Source organism: Perca flavescens, chromosome 3 (genome assembly GCF_004354835.1).
Source record: "Perca flavescens isolate YP-PL-M2 chromosome 3, PFLA_1.0, whole genome shotgun sequence".
NCBI classification, from domain to species: domain Eukaryota; kingdom Metazoa; phylum Chordata; class Actinopteri; order Perciformes; family Percidae; genus Perca; species Perca flavescens.
Window position 1 is genome coordinate 38216036 of NC_041333.1, and position 17004 is coordinate 38233039.

General features: G+C 41.4%; 2 protein-coding genes across 2 annotated transcripts in view; both read right to left on the bottom strand.

Moving 5' to 3' along the window:
- Window positions 1-7193: 7193 nt before the first annotated feature.
- LOC114552945 (heterochromatin protein 1-like) overlaps window positions 7194-17004 on the bottom strand; it is a 600023-nt gene continuing 590212 nt past the window's right edge. The window contains exons 2-6 of the mRNA XM_028574039.1: window positions 10142-10353; window positions 9600-9845; window positions 7597-7770; window positions 7325-7498; window positions 7194-7206 (exon numbers count right to left, since the gene is read on the bottom strand). Coding sequence (XP_028429840.1) covers window positions 7194-7206; window positions 7325-7498; window positions 7597-7770; window positions 9600-9845; window positions 10142-10242 — 708 coding nt within the window. The 5' untranslated portion in view covers window positions 10243-10353. The remainder of the gene's footprint in view (window positions 7207-7324; window positions 7499-7596; window positions 7771-9599; window positions 9846-10141; window positions 10354-17004) is intronic.
- LOC114553107 (NACHT, LRR and PYD domains-containing protein 3-like) overlaps window positions 10298-17004 on the bottom strand; it is a 582600-nt gene continuing 575893 nt past the window's right edge. Inside the window, exon 17 of the mRNA XM_028574252.1 lies at window positions 10298-10353. Coding sequence (XP_028430053.1) covers window positions 10352-10353 — 2 coding nt within the window. The 3' untranslated portion in view covers window positions 10298-10351. The remainder of the gene's footprint in view (window positions 10354-17004) is intronic.

Below are 17004 nucleotides of genomic sequence, written 5' to 3' on the forward strand. Positions count from 1 at the left end.
TCTCTTCAAAATTTCTGTGCTAAGTGGCTCTCCATATTTGTGATGTTTTTTAAATCCAAAATGTGAATGTAATTTCAACAGCAGCACAACCTTACTGCATAATAGTTGTCTTATCAGATGCCATCACTAGGCTGATTTAAGAATTGAATTGAGGCTGCTATATTTTGAGTTCATTTCATTCAGGTGTGAGGATGGTGGATCAGGAAAGACAGGGGAAGGCAACAGGTGCGCCAGGCAAAGGTCTAACATTAGGTGGAAGTGTAAAGGGGGAGATGACGCCTGATTGATACCAACAGATTCATTTCTTCATATTATTAATATGGAAAAACTAATATGGAAAATCTATTACATAATGTTTGTTTGACAATATGTCTTAGTGGTTAAAAACACAGGCATCGAGGGTGACATGGAATGAGACAGACATGAGGTGATGACATCAGGTAGGAGGTCTCTTCATATTTGTATTTTTTTAAACCACACTGAAAACTAAATGTCCAGTATGGTTTGAGTTTCGGTTGACCAACCTATTCACGAATTGTGTCTATATTTTGAGTTCATTTCATTCAAAAATGGTGGATCAGGAAAGACAGGGGGAAGTCAACATCAAGGTCTAACATTTGGAAGTGGGGAAAATACCAACAGATTAATTTCTTCATATTAATGAAAATAAGGAAACTAATATGGAAAATCTGGATTGGGCTTGAAAATGATTATTACATAATGTTTGTTTGATAAAATATATATATATATATATATATACCATATAATTATTTATAATTATGGTAGGCCTACAGTGGCTGATATACTTTAAAATAAACCTTTATTATTTAAAGCCCATACATGATGAAGCACACTTATTTATTTTTTATTTTATTTTTTGGGGGGGTGCCAAAATTGTTGCTGCATACCCCTCTGACACTGGGTAGTTGCTCCCCTGCCTGTTACGGTGCATTCAGAGATCGACTCTTTTTGACTGGCAAGATGGTGGCGAGCGGAGAAACCAACTGAGCTAAAGTGAGTTATTCCAAACCTTTCTTTTTAGTAAACTACTGTGTACACAAACAATGTTCTCAATGCTCAAGATGGTGATGGCGCACTGGACATGACACATGCCTTAAAAAAACGAATATCGAATCCTCCTCCCATCCTTAGTCTATTAACACAGTAAACACATTAATAAAGTAAACAGCATCCACAGCCTCTAAAATAGTTAAATGTAACAACTTAATGTTGAATTCACACGCTCTTTTCACATCGTAGGAAAGCACATCGCTATCGCCAGCTCAGTGACTATTTTGTTTGGCAAATTTTCGCTAACCAGTGTATGATGAAGGCATGTTGGGTGGGTGAAATTAGAAAGCTAACGTTAGCTAACGAGCAGCAGCCGGCCGTTCAGTCACTCTGCTCCCACTGTAGGGAGACTCATTTACCGAGAGAACAGCTGACAGCCCGGGAGAGGTTCTGTCTGGTTAACACCAGTTTTTAGCAGGGACTGTCCTTCCTTTGCTGTACCTGAAGTTGCTGCATTCTGGCTGCTGTCTGAGATTCCTTCATGCACAACTCATATTCTTTCGGATGTTTCGTACCAGATGTTTTTAACAGTGGCCATGTTGTTTATTGTTTAGGGTCCTCGCCACCACCAGACCAATCGGCATTGCAAAGCTTATAGGTTTGGGTTCGGTGGAAAAAAAAATTCTAAGGTTCGGCAGAAACTGAACCCCGTCAAAAAGCCCAATATTCAGCCGAATCCGAACCCGAATCCTGGATTCAGTGCATCCCTAGTGTAGAGCCCCTGGTGATACTTGGAGCAAAGTCTTATGTTGTGTCGAGCCTTCTTAGTAGCAATTAGCGATTTTGATGCTATTAGAGTAGTGCCCCTAGCACAAAAGGCCATTTGACCGAAAACGAACATACATTCTCCGCAGTGGGGGTGTCACTGAAACAGCCCAACTGTGTAACATCCTGTTGTGTTCTTAAACCCCAAACAAAGCACAAGTAGAATTTATATTTCACAGTTACTGTTTTCCATCAGAACGTTATAGATCTTGACGTTTCCAACTGCTCTTGAAGGCAGCTTAATTTCACAGGAGAGAGAGAAAGAAAAGAGACGAGCGAGTGTTTTGTTCTTGGAGGAAACAGTTCAGTGCTTGGGTTTCATTTTTTTCCCCTCAGAGGCAGTGATGTTTCCTGTTTCCTGTACGGGACTCTCCCACCGCCTCAAACCAGAGCTCCAAACACACTGACAAGTCTGATCTCTGGTTACATGATTGGTCACCGCAGCATTACATGGGGATGAGTCGGTCTGGTGTGTTGCAGCTCTAAAGGATTTAAGGATTTTTTCCACCAACTTAAGAAAAGGTTAAAAAACCAAAAAATTTGGAACATTTAAAAAGGTTAAACTGGTTTCCCAAAAATATAAATAATGTTTAAAGTAACTGTTTTATATTTAAGCTAAAATCGTCTAAAGCATTGGTTAACTCTGGTGTGTTCTTGTGAGAGAAAGAAAGGAGTTTTATTTTATTTTAAAGGGTAACTTACCTATGTACAATTTAAGTCAACTGCCAAAGTTTCATATTTAAGTGAAAAAGGAGTTAGAGGACACTTGCTTGAAATGTATTCAGACGCGTAACTATCGGTAAGCAGGGTAAGCGGTGCTTTTGGACCCGGACCAATCAGGGGCCCGCAACACTGAAAGATATTGATTGACAGCCGGGGCCCCTATCGCATTTTCATTACTTGCAACAATCCCAGCAGTCCCACCTGCAGCCACTGACCAAGCGGGAGTGAGAACAGGTCAAATTAATTTCCTAGTTTCTGTTATGAAGACAAGACGTGTGTGTGACTCGAACATCTCACATTTACCAACAAAACGTAGAGCGATAGACCGTCCTGCCAACATGGAGACATTTTAACATCAATGTACGCTGTCACTGAAGCTGCTGCTGTTTCAATACTGTCGGCTCTCTGCAGCGGGGGCTGCTGCTCCATTTCCCCGCGACTGACTGATGCACACACACACACACACACACACACACACACACACACACACACACACACACACACACACACACACACACACACACACACACACACACACACACACACACACACACACACAGTGGATGCAGATGAGACATAAACGATGACCTAAATTGAGGACAGCTACGCTCGTTATTCTAAGTGCAATGATAAGTTAAAGTCCAATAAGTCCTTTATCAAACCGTATGAATGTGTGTCCAAGCCCAGGATAGGAAATTAACTAACAATGTAAAGATCAACAAGCCACTGATAGTGACATATATGTTCATATTTGATTAATTCAATAAATTATCATTTTTTGTCTTAAATCCACCAGCCACTTTCATATTATACCAACATTTGCAGCATCCTGAACCTTTTTGGTAAGGTTCCCTAGGAAATCTCAGAGTAATTAATTAATAATAATTATTATTATTCCCCAAAACAAGTATATATATACTATATTTTTTTTAACTTTCACTGTCTTCTACAACTTAATTGCAACAAACATACAAAAGACATTGCAACTTTTATCACAATTTTTAACAAAAGCTCCCGTGAAATCAGGCATTTTGGGCAGCAACAATCTCAAAAAAAGGACGTGAAATCCTGGAAGGATGTCCTTGTGTGTTTTTTCATGTGTTATGGTGCGCATTCACCCGTGTTTTTTTGTTGTTGTTGTGGCTACTCCTGATTTTGTCAGTCATCTCATCTCTTATATGCAGTGTCTCTATGATCCTATCCTGTCCTATTCATGGTAGCCTACTCGTGGACATTGCACCATCATCACGTGCTATAGTAGGGGGGCCCACCTTGATAATCCTGCTTAAGGGCCCGGTGTTGGCTCGTTACGCCACTGAATGCATTGGTAGCAATCATTTTCTCTAAGGGATTTTTAAGTGCATTGGCACATGTTAAGAGTTTTATTTGAGACTGTAAAAGCAGTAAAGATGTTTATGTATAACATAAAGGAATATCTTGAAAAAAGACTAAAACAAAATATTTGAATATGACACAAAAAGATAATCCAGAATAGTAAAATACATTTCTTTGTGTTATACATTTTACCTGACTGTCCTGAACATTTCATTTTACTACGGTTTACATTTAAAATACTTGACATTTGTTTCTGGGGAAATACCGATATAGCTCATAGTGTGTTGGGTAGTTCAACAGAGGAGGCACCACACTATTGTTTCTTGATTATTTCTTCATAGTTACTTATGCCTATAATAATAACATCCACTGGTAAAGGGAGATTTAGCCAATTCAACATCAACTACTAAGCACTCAGGATCCTGTTCAGTAAAACATTGAAATAGAAAGTAACCTCATCTTATAATATACTTCCAGCACCGGGAAGGGGTTAAACTAGTGTAACACACAGCTGAGTTCTCTTAGAGCAAACTTAAAACACACTCACACTTCCTCACACCAGGTCTCAGTCTCTGAGGTCCACCATGGTCCACCCTGCAGGAAGAAACAAAGACGTAATCAACTTCATACTCCAGGGCTGTGGATAATTGCAAGGTTTAACCATCATAGTGTGAAATGAGACGGAGAGAGACTGCAGCTTGACTCTGCAAGCTTGTTCAAGTCAAACTCAGGGCAATGCTGCTAAAGCTGTCTCGGTGTGGTTACACTTAAGCTCCATACACATGATAAACGATTTTCAGAGCAAAGAAGCTATTTCCCATTGAAAGCAACGAATTTCCATTATCTCATTGGTTGCACCTTTGAAAGATCAGCAGCAACTAGGTCAAAGTTTAAATAATTTGAACTTTGAGCGGAGCACAGAGCGGCAAATCTGAGCTGCGGTGCGCGACGCCAGGGGTAGCGCAGTACATAGTTGGACGCCACCGCCCCCCCCGTAGGAAATCAATGGAACAACCGCCGCAGAGCGGTTTTGCCGCCTATCATGTGTAGGCGGCTTTACTCTGAGACATGTACAACAGCATTCTCTATGCCCTGATGACAGACTGAAAGGCAAGAGGTTTGGAGGGGTTTTCATTTAGTTTGTGTGTAAAATGGTCTAAATAAATGACATGTAAATAGGATAAAAAGGTTTTGCTTATTTTTCTAACTTAATTCAATTATTTTATAAGCTACCAAAAAAGGTCCCGTTTGATACTGGTACCGAATTTCAGCTACCTGTAACGCTACAAAAGTTGATTAGGAAAAGTGAGTACTCAACTTGAAAGTATGTTGCATAAAAGTGATATGTAAGTTGATTAAATCTTATTTTGTTAATGCCAATCGAATCATCCCGGACCTTTGACCTTGAGTAAAAATCTGTATTTGTGTTATAAGATTGAGAACCCCTGTAATACACCTTCACTTAGATCCTCCATTCAAAAAGAACCAGAGTTTCTCACTTAGTGACTAAAAAAAGTGTTTGTCCGTCCATACCTTAGAGTGTCCAGTCTCCAGTTTGGATCCTCCAGTAAAGTAGAAAGCAGCTTCACTCCTGAGTCTCCTAGATGATTGTAGCTCAGGTCCAGCACTCTCAGATGGGAGGGGTTGGATATCAAAGCTAAGGCCAGAGAAGTACAGCCTTCCTCTGAGATCATACAGCCTGAGAGACTACACACACACACACACACACACACACACACACACACACACACACACACATGCACACGCACGTACACACACGGTCAATTCAGGTACAACCTGGCCACAACCTGGGAGCAATTATATAACAACTACCCTTGGTGCTAGAAATGGGTGGGGTTTTACATTCCAGCTGTACACAACAAGAACTAATGGTGTGTAGCTACTTTAAATTGTCACTGTCCAGTAGAGAGAGAAAGCTAAATAAACCTTATTATATAATTGTTTTGCAGTAATTACATTCTAAAGCTCAAATAAATAATCAGTAGATTTTTGGGAGACTGATTTTTCTTCCTCTGCGTAGTTATTGCAGCAGCTAGATAAGGAAGGTTTATGCTAGTATCGATTTTTGACTGGGAATGCATTGAATCGCTCCATCCTGCTGTTGTTGAAGCTGCCTGTACAAACCCAGCGTAATTAGTGAGTCACTAATTTTAGGCTCAAAGCTGAACGCTAAATGTAGCCTATTTTGCATTGTTTCTAATGCTATTTCTCCATTCTGACTTACTGTGCATTGTGTAGGACTTTTATGTCTCTGTCTGTGATGTCAACATGCCTATCCTGATTTGGTCTGGTTTCCCCATGGGCAAGTAACTGTCACTGTATTTGATGTTGACTTTAATTATGTGAAAAATGTGTAATGTTACTGGGGAAGATACATTCCGGTGTCAAAGACACTATGCTATTTAATATACTGTATTTTTATATAGCAGAAAGGCCTTAGAAGCTGAGGTTTTAATTTATTTATGTTATATCTTACTGTGAGAGAGACAAGGCATTGTAAGACATGTATTGTCATACTTTTGTTAAAAAAACTTTCCACCATATGATCACAGTTAAAACAAGTTTAATAAAGAGCAGAACTCCTGATAACTGTTTCTGTATCTGTCTGTGATGTGGACATGCCTATCCTGATTCAGTGTGGTTTCCCCATGTGCAGATCCACATACACAATGTAGTGAGACTGTCAAAAAGGGGATCGGCTTGAGCCTTCCTCAGGGTGTAGCGAAGGTAAGCTGAAAAGAGTAAAGGAAGCTAAAAAGAGACCAGAACAGAGTAGCCGAGCTTCCCCCAGACAACTCTGACTTGTTTTTAGACGTTGCAGAGAGTTTTGCGAAATAAAAAAGGGCAGGACAGCAAGCTGGCCTTCTTGTTGTTGGACTATTATGTAATATTAGCTGGTTGCTATGTCTTGTGTTGTTGCACCTTTGGCTCTGTTAGCAGAGTTGTTGACTCGCTAGATTTCGATTACAAGTAATGTCATCATAACAAATGCATGTGTAGAGGTATCGATATTTATGATAGCAGTGTAGAAGTAAGTTACTGTGAAACTATAGGGACACAAATCGAGAAAAAAAATTAGTTAATGTTACACAATGTTGCTTTAACTTGCATTGTTACTCAGGTCCTAACTGAACACCAACCTGAGAGTTTGCAGTCTGCAGTGTGGACTCTTCAGTCCAGGAGATACCAGCGTCACTCCTGAATCCTGCAGGTCGTTATTACTCAGGTCCAGCTCTCTCAGACTAGAGGACTGGGAGCTGAGAACTGAGGAGAGAGCTTTACAGCTTCTCTCTGAAAGGTCACAGCCACTCAGTCTGAAAAGGATTCAATAAAAAGTTAATCCAATAATTACCATAGGTAGAAAATAACTGCTCAGAGGGTGATACTTTTTAATTAACAGAACACCAACCTGAGAGTTTTCAGTCTGCAGTGTGTAGTCTTCAGTGCAGGAGATACCAGCTTCACTCCTGAATCCTGCAGTACGTTATTACTCAGGTCCAGCTCTCTCAGACTAGAGGACTGGGAGCTGAGAACTGAGGCCAGAGCTTCACATCTTTTCTCTGTCAATGTACAGCCACTCAGCCTGAAAGAGATTCAATAGAAAGGCCATCCGATAATTAATATATGAAGAAAATAACAACTTAGAACAATAACAACTTTTTCAAATAGATGAGCACCAACCTGAGAGTTTCCAGTCTGCAATGTGGACTCTTCAATCCAAAGGACAGATGCTCCACTCCTGAATCCTGTAGGTCGTTATTACTCAGGTCCAGCTCTCTCAGACTAGAGGACTGGGAGCTGAGAACTGAGGACAGAGCTTCACAGCTTCTCTCTGACAGTGTACAGCCACTCAGGCTGAAAAGGAATCAGCAACAGATAAGAACACAGATACAAACAAACAAAAACAAATTCTAGTCAAAGAAAAACTAAATTAATTTGGATAGTTCTGTGTGCACTTACAGAGCTTTGTTGGAGGCTTTGACCACTGGCAGCAGCCTCAGAAGAGCCTCCTCTGAAGCAGAGTATTTCTTCAGGTCAAACACATCCAGATCTTGTTCTGATGACAGTAAAATGAAGACCAGAGCTGACCACTGAGCAGGAGACAGTTTATCTGTGGAGAGACTTCCTGAACTCAGGGACTGTTGGATCTCCCCCACTAGAGAACAATCATTCAAGCAACACGCCGACTTATTGGGAATTTATCTTATTCACCGTAACCCCCAGAGTTAGACCAGTCGATACATACCCTTCTCATCTCCGTGCGTGCTGTAATGCTTTCTGACAGCTCCAGCGGCATCAGGCCAGCACAGATCCTGCAGGTGAATGGTTCCAGTAATCCTACTGCTCGAATAAGTGACAAAAATAACGCCAACATGTTCCTTATTTACATGTTGTGATTTATAGAGTCAATAGCGTACAAAAAACAACGTAACATGAGATACAGCCATCTTCTAACCGTAAACAAACAGGAACTATATTCTCAGGCGGAAGAATATAGTACTTGGGCGGAGTGATATGCTCGCAGCAAGCCTGTCTGAGAATATAGTTCCCGGTTTGTTTACTGTTAGAAGATGGCTGTATCTCATGTTAGGTTGTTTTTTGTACACGCTGTGACTCTACAAATCACAACATGTAAATAGGAACATGTTGGTGTTATTTTGTCACTTTTGTCACAATTTGGAGCAGTAGGCTAGTTGGAACCAGTTACCTGCAGGATCTGTGCTAGGCTAAGCTTTAATGCTGGAGCTGGCCAGACAGCGTTACAGCACGCACGGAGATGAGAAGGGTATGTATCGACTTGTCTTACTCTGGGGGTTACGGTGAATAAGCTTAATTCCCAATAAGTCGGCGTGTTCCTTTAAGTTGTTGTGCGACCGCTTTCCACATGCGTTTGCCATGAAAGATACAGGCAATGCAATTTTCTGTTCACGTTAACGCCGCATGTTAAAATCCGGTGCCAATAGGGCAGCGGTGCCCAGTATCTTCCGGCCGAAATAGCAGCGCGGATTACGGTGCCTCAGTACAGTGGCACTTAGATGTCTGCGTTGCGCTTTGATGCTCCGAAACGCACGTTAGAGGCAACAGAAACAACGCTGCATGTCACGTTAGTAAACACTAATAACACGTTACACATCAGCTAATGTTAGCCTACCGTTAGCTACAGTAGTAACTGGATTAAACATGGCTAAAATGCTGACAACTAAATGGTGTAGTGTGACTGTATTTCACTGTAGAGGATTACAACAGTGGGATGTACAGTCTGCCGCTAAAGCTATGAGCTAAAAGACACAAACTAGCACTGGTCACTGCCGTTGTCTGAAAAACAAAACAGATGGGACAACATGTTGCGTTTACCGGTAAACTGGTAAACGCACTGGTAAAAATATACATTTACTGACCACTGCTCTGAAGTGAAACCGTCATAATCATACCATTCAAGGATTAGGCTACTAATCATTGGCACAAATTAACAGTTGGCGCTAGGGCTGCACAATATATAAAAACGTTGCATTAACTTGAAACGGGTAAACCTCGTGGTGCATTCAAAGTTATTTTAAAATACCCTTTTCTCATCTGTTTTTGTAGTTTAACAGCAATTTACTGGTGAAATAAGTTATTATGTTATTATTACATTTTTAATAAATCATTTAAATTCCTCCCTTTTTGCGATTGCCCAGACCAACCAGGGGCCCGCATTAGATTTCTGGGACTCTTCAGTCTGGAGTAACCTCTTTCCTTCACTCACCTCCTCCTTCTTCCTCTTGCTCCGTCGCTCCTCTGAGTCTCCAGAGGCCTCACTCACAACTTTCCTCTTGCCCTCCTTCTTCTCCTCCTCCTCCTCCTCCTCCTCCTCCTCGTGTTTCTGCATGTACTCGGTGATAAGGACGGGGCAGTCCAGGTTGTCTTGTGGCTCCCATGTGTTATCCTCACTGGAAAGATGAGTGCAGACAGAAGAAAATCTCCTCAGGCTTTGTTTTTAGGAAATACATTCTCACTCTAATTCTTATCATAATCAATGCTAATTCGTATTATTAATTCTTTCTATTGTCATTTTGTAAGGTTATTTGACGGTCTGCAACTTAGTGTGAAAATACCAAACCTTCAACTTTGACAACTTCAACATGATACAATGCCGAAATGTATGCTGTAGATTATCTGCATGTATATATATATATATATATATATATATATATATTAAGTATTAATATTAGAGACTCATACTTACTCTGAGAACCCCTTCCATTTCAGCAGAAACTCTACTCTTCCCTTCACCACTCTGCAGTCCAACACCTTCTCCACCACATACTCCTCCCCTTCCTCCTCCATTGCTGCGGCGGTGACTGCTGCTGCAGGAGGTGCTGCAGGCTTCTCCTCCTCCTTGGCCTTCTTGCCCTTCTTTCCTGCTCCGGTCGCCAGCTTGACGTCTGCTGAGGGCTCCTTTGGTAGACCGAATGGGGAAACATACAGAGATAATGATACAAGGGTTAGAAGAACTAATAGGAGGTGGGAGTGAATTATAGTTTACCATGTTTTACTATATTCAAATGTTTTGTTTGAATGGAGAAAATGCAAGGGCTGATGAGGTGACCAATCCATAGGACTTCAGAGTGTGAAGTCTCTCCTGCATTCAAACTGAAATAACTACTAAAACAGACCTGCCAACCTTGAACAAAAATTTTTGAGTAGCAACTTACTGATTTATTGTCGAAGTTCTGGTTCATGAACACGGTCGGCACGCACGCGGAAAAAATCTGCCATTAAATGTCAAATCTGTATACATTTTAAACCCTAGAAAATAATTATGTTCAAGTAGGCTACTTGAATTAAATTGTATTTAAATCATCGGTCATATTTAATACAATTAATTGGATCATAATATAATCCAATAAAATAAAATAATGAGCACTTTTACTTTTGGTACTTTAAGTAGGCCTATATTTTGATAATGCTTTTGTACTATTACATACATATGACTAGTAATGTGTAACTCTACACACTTTTTGTTCTACTTTTACTAGAGATGGCCCGATACCACTTTTTTGCTTCCCGATACCGATTGCGATACCTAAACTTGCGTATCGGCCGATACCGAGTACCGATCCGATACTAGAGTGTCATATATTTCATTATGTTTTAACAGCTGTATACTACTATCCCTGTATGGATGTGATAATATTTCTATCTTTGTTGTCGGTCTGGCTCAGGTTAAACTCTTTGTGAAACATGAACAAACACAAACAATGATTGCCCCAGAACTTTCTTTTATTCTCCAGTTTGACAGTCAGTTATAACGGAAAAAGAACATAAATAAACTACTTTAATGTAGATTTTCTTTAAGGCTTTATTACGTGGTATCGGATCAGTGCATAAACTCCAGTACTTCCCGATACCGATACCAGCGTTTTAGAACATCTCTAACTTTTACTGCAATACATGATGTGACTAAGTCTTCCACCTCTGTAAATCACCAACAACAGTTGTGCATGAATACCTGCAGCAGTGTTTAACACTGAAAACACACAGCTCAGTTCAGCGTTTCCTTGCAGTTCTGCTACAGTAGCAGATAACCTTTAACGTTACCTGCCGGTCACATTGTCTCTAAACAGTCCGCTCACAGTGAAGTCCGGCGCGGATCAACAGGTGTGATCAACAGTCTGTTACGCACACCGAGCAGATTGATGCGCCCACAGAGCCAATCTTTGCAGATGTTACCGCTCGGTGTTTGGCTAGCTAATAAGCCGTTAGCCTGTTAGCTTGAGCTTTGCCTGAAGTCCAACCAAAGTCCAACAGAAACTGACACATTCCGCACATCCTCCGCTCAGTTTAACCGCTAACCCCCCCCCCCGGTACTGGTCAGAGAGGCGTGTTTACTTTGTGTCTCGGTCCTCCGGTGCATCCAGCGACGGGCTGGTTTTTAATTAGCCTACATTAGTAACAGTTAATTTTGTTATGGTATGAACTTAATCGTAGGAAAGGCAAAACAATATAAGACCTTTGTAACAAAATCCAAGACTTTGTATACCAACTGCAAGGCTTTATTAATAATATAAATAAATAATATTTCTCCAAAGTTGACAGGTAGGCTACGTAAATTAATTAATTTCACAGTTTCACCTTTCTACATCAAATTTACCTTTGCAAGCACCGTCCTCCCTTGGGGAAACTAAATGGGAATAAGAGAGGAATGAATAACACTTGCATTTGATGCTTTCATTGTAGCCGATATCCCCGCTTGACATTAGAGGAAGGGACCCGACTGAGTAACTTTGCTCAGTCCGCACCTCTGTTAGCCAGGACACACCAACCAGACGGCCGAATGTCAACAGAAAAGCCAGACAAAATTATCAGTCTCCCCGTGTTGGTCCAAAAAGTGCCACAGAACCAAAGAGATGAGACGTAATACGCCTCCATAGCAGCGGCCGTTCAGAATACGATCTCATATTGTTCTAAAATCGTTCACGAAACATATTTCTGAAAACATTTGAAGAGTGGAATAGGCCGTGCAGTAGCTGAATCTCTCTTCATTTCAGCTCAACAAAAGGTCAGTTTAAAAGATTTTCGTCAGATTTTGAGAGACTAGTCACCTCATTCCGCTCCCCATTTCTGGGTGAGTCCCGACTGCCCTGCTGCCGACTGAACATGTCAAGTCGGCGAAAATGAATGGCTGAGAAGCTATCTACATAACAGGCAACAGTTTGGGAAGATGGGTGAAAACATCAGCTTAATCTTAGCACAGTGTTTCCATTTCAGCTCAGTGTGAGAGTCTTTACTGTGTTTAGCTGTCATTTAGGGCCACTCTGCTTTCTCTCCTCTCCGTTGATCTATTCCACAGACAGTTCAGAAAGCTCTATTGTCAATAAAAAAAAAAAAAAAAAAAAAAAAAATGTTTGTCTAATCCACTATCTAGGTTTTGTGAAATAGCCCTCTGTTTAGAGTGGTTGTTGTGTCCGGGGGGCTATTGCACATAACCAGGATAAGGGATTAAGCCGGGATATTCCTGTTATCCTGGATGAATTTAGACTTGACTCGGCTTCACAAAAGGAGAGGCAGATAAATTACCATGGAGATTTATTCTGTACAGCTAGAATTTTGCAATTTGCGGGTAAAACTGTCAATCTACCTGCCACATTGGCAGGTAGCCAATGAGAATTGAGTGATTCAGATGCGCAACTATCAGTAAGCAGGGTACGCGGTTGCTTTCGGGCCCAGACCAATCAGGGGCCCGCATCAATGGAAGACATTGATTGACAGCCTGGGCCCCCTATTGCATTTTCATTACGCACGACAATCCCAGCAGTCCCACGTGCAGCCACTGACCAAGCGGGAGTGAGAACGGATCAAATTAATTTCCTTGATTCTGATATTACCACGAGACACCTGTGTAACTCAAACATTTACCAACAAAACGTACAGCAAAAGTATACTGTAACGATTCTTCACTGTACAGTCACTGAAAGCTGCTGCCGTTTCAATCCTGTTGCTCGATTTCCCCCCGCGACTGAGACGGAGACACAGACACACACACACACACACAGACACACACACACACACACACACACACACACACACACACACACACAGACACACACACACGATGCCAGAAAAAACGCACATGAGACGTATACACGATGACCTAAATTGAGGACAGCTCCGCTCGTTATTGTAAGTGCAATGAGAAAGTAAAGTCCAATAAGTCCTTTATCAGTAGTATTAAGGTGGTGGGTTCGCGCGTGCATGTGTGACGTCATCACACGCACGCGCAAACCCACCCTGTAATCTGGTCATATGAGCGTGCATGTAACGTCGCGGGTGCCCGTTGGTACTCGCGATCGCCATCTAGTGGCCGAATGTGGTATTGCATCTAATCGTCGAAGCTGCGCGCGCATACCGCGAACGTAATGACGTCGCGGTCGAACGTCGTCACACCGCGGGCGCCATCTAGTGGCCGAATATGGTAGTGCATCTAATCGTCGAAACTGCGCACGCATACCGCGAACGTAATGACGTCGTGTTCGAACGTCGGCACCCCGTGAGCGCCATCTAGCGGCCGAATATGATAGTGCATCTAATTGTCGAAACTGCGCACGCATCTAGCGGATGTGATGACGTAGGTATAGCTGGCGTCATGGTTTATGTGGGGGTGAGGCATTATTTGCATTTTGTAAAAAGGTGTTAAAACGTCTGATAGACCAATGGTTAGCTGTTAAGAAGGGTTTGCTATTGGTGGGTTGTAAAAACGCCCTACAGGGTGTGGTTTGTGGTGTTTAAAAACCCCTTGTTTCAAGGCTGACTGCTCACTTTTTTATCCACCATTTTTAGCTCTTCTGGTAGCTAGCTTGTTTCCACGTTTTTTCCACAACAAAAGGCCATCTGGAGTTTCACTTTTTAATTCTTCTAGGTGCAAGCAAAGAGGAATTGTTTTTCAGCCATGTCTTTCCACGCATTTGGAAAACAATCTGGATCATCTTTTGTTGAAGAAGGTGAGACATCTAGAATAGGACCCACTACATTTGGTTTGAGCCTAGCCCGCCGAGAAGAGTTATGGGGATGCGAAGAGCCTAATACTGGAACAACAGGCAGTTTGAGTCAGGCTCCCAGAAAGAAGTGATTCCGTTCGGAGATCTTTCCTACAAGCATGACTGAGTCATGTACATCTGATCTGGAATATGTTGGTGTCAACGGATACAGTTATTCAATTCGCTACAATGCGGGATACGTGACATTAGCTGTTTACACTAGTGTTGCTGTGGAACTATCTAGCAAGGCCAAAACCGCCTGGACAATCTCTGTGAAAGACTGGGGCCTTTTTCGTGATGTCGTCTGTCCGGACCTTGACAATCCGGGCTTACCTGAGCTGGTGTATGTGTCTCAATGGGATAGTCGCAATGGCTCCAGTATCTATCGTGTGGAAGCAGACCGTTTCACTAGACCTACAGAGGATTTTATTTTCCTTAGCTTGTGTAGTGAAAGGGAGAAGTTAGTTGCTGCCCGTGGTCATGAAGAATGGAAGTTAAAACCGTATCCTGTATCTAACGAGGAATACAACAAATGGTTTAAAAATGTGTTCTTTATACAATGGTGTGACTGGGAGATTTTGAAGAAACAGTTTGATACAATCGACTATGTCATCAGAAGAGACAAAATAAGGAGTTCTTATGAGAACATAAGAAAAAGATTGATATTTGGGGACACTGACCAACAGTCTCTACCCCTGCCACGGAACCTCTATAGACCTAAAATCATCAGACACAAAGACTAGCAAAATGGTGGGTCTATTTTTAATGTGCTAATTATTTGCCCAAAATAGTTAAAATGATTTTATTTTTATTTTTTTTTGCTACTGTGATTGTAATGTGTTATTTTTTTTTCTTCCCAGAGGATCTGGAGTGGTTTCATTCGAACCCCCACAGGTACGCCTCCCTAACACCCCTGGTCTATTTGCACCCCTAAAGGCATCCGGATCTCCTCAATCCCTTTCATCATCGTCATCATCGCCACCTCTATCGCCGGAACACTACCATCCCCACCTACACCTCCCCTGCCACCATCTCTATTGTTTGGGGCACTTCCCCCTCAGACATGTGCATATCAAACAAACCCCTCAACATATGCTGCATTACAACAGGGAGGTGTTGCTGATTGTTCGACACAGATGCGCCTGATCAGACGGATGGGGTGGTGTCATCTTTGTTTATAGATAGCGTTAAAACAAGCCTCTACATCTTCTTTAACATTGTTCTTTACAAGTATTTGGAAGAGCTTTGTTTGGGCTGTCAGATCAATCATCCAAGCCAGAAACAGCATGCCTGTTTAGAGGGGCTACCAGAACACTTCTACACTGTCCACTTTGAACAGCTTATGAAAACTCCTTACTGATAAATTCATTGGTGTAGTGCAAACGTTTTCTGTCCTTGAAACATCTCACAGCTGATGAGGGTAGAATCAGGGGAGTATCCGAAACAGTTTTGTACGAGTTGAAAACGGCTGAAGATGTTACAACTAAAATCAGTGCTATGTATGACTCTATGATAGGGGACGACGTTGTCAAAATAGCGAAATTAGAGAGATTGGGGACTATTAGCGATTTATATGCAAGAAAAAAACTAACGGTGTGAAAATATGGGGAATTGTTTAGGTGTAATGTATAACCATATCAGTGAGCGATATCACGTATCGCATTTATCTGGCATTTTAGATCAAGCCATTGCTAATAATGTGAACGACGTTGAAAAATACCAATGTAAGAGTGCTGATGTAGATCGTACAGTTGTGAGTAGGTTAGAAAACTGATGGTGATTGTAAGAAGACAACATAATACCCTCCTTGGGAGGATCTGCTGCAGATGTTATTATCAATGTTAATGACACGTGAGAGTATAGTGGAAACATTTTGTGATGTCATAGCCAACATTACACGCAATTTTAAGATGCTGAAAGTTTAGCACCTACTTACTATGTATACAATGCTTGTAGATACAGTGAGTTTGTATGTGCAAGAAAAACAGTATACTGATGTCTTGCAGGATTTGCAAAAACTGAATATATTCATAATCAGTAAAAGCGATGTATCCGTATTAGCCAATATGCTATCTATGATAGAATGAGTTTCACTGTCTTCATAACTGTACTATGTATGGATGTGTGAGAGTGTTTTGTAAAAAAATAAAAATAAATAAAAAGAATGACATAACTCTAATGGGTTCACTTGTGTTTTAAATGAATCATGGAGAAGGTTATGCACAAGATATACTATGATCCGTCCCACCCAGGAGGGTTGGGAGGAGTGCACAGGCTTCGTGATTCCGTCAAAGAATGTACTGGCTTGTCTCCAACTATACCCACGGTTAAAAGTTTCTGCTGAGGCAGGATGCGTACACTGCACGCTGCCCTGCATTGAAACACTTCCCAAGAAACAGAGTGATTGTTAATGGTATCGACAAGCAATTCCAAGCTGATTTGGTCGATATGTCTGAATATTCATCGGAAAACGATAATGTGCATTATTTATTGACATGTATTGATGTGTTTTCTAAATATGCCTGGGTAATATGTCTTAAAACAAATCGGGTCCTATTGTGACAAGTGCCTT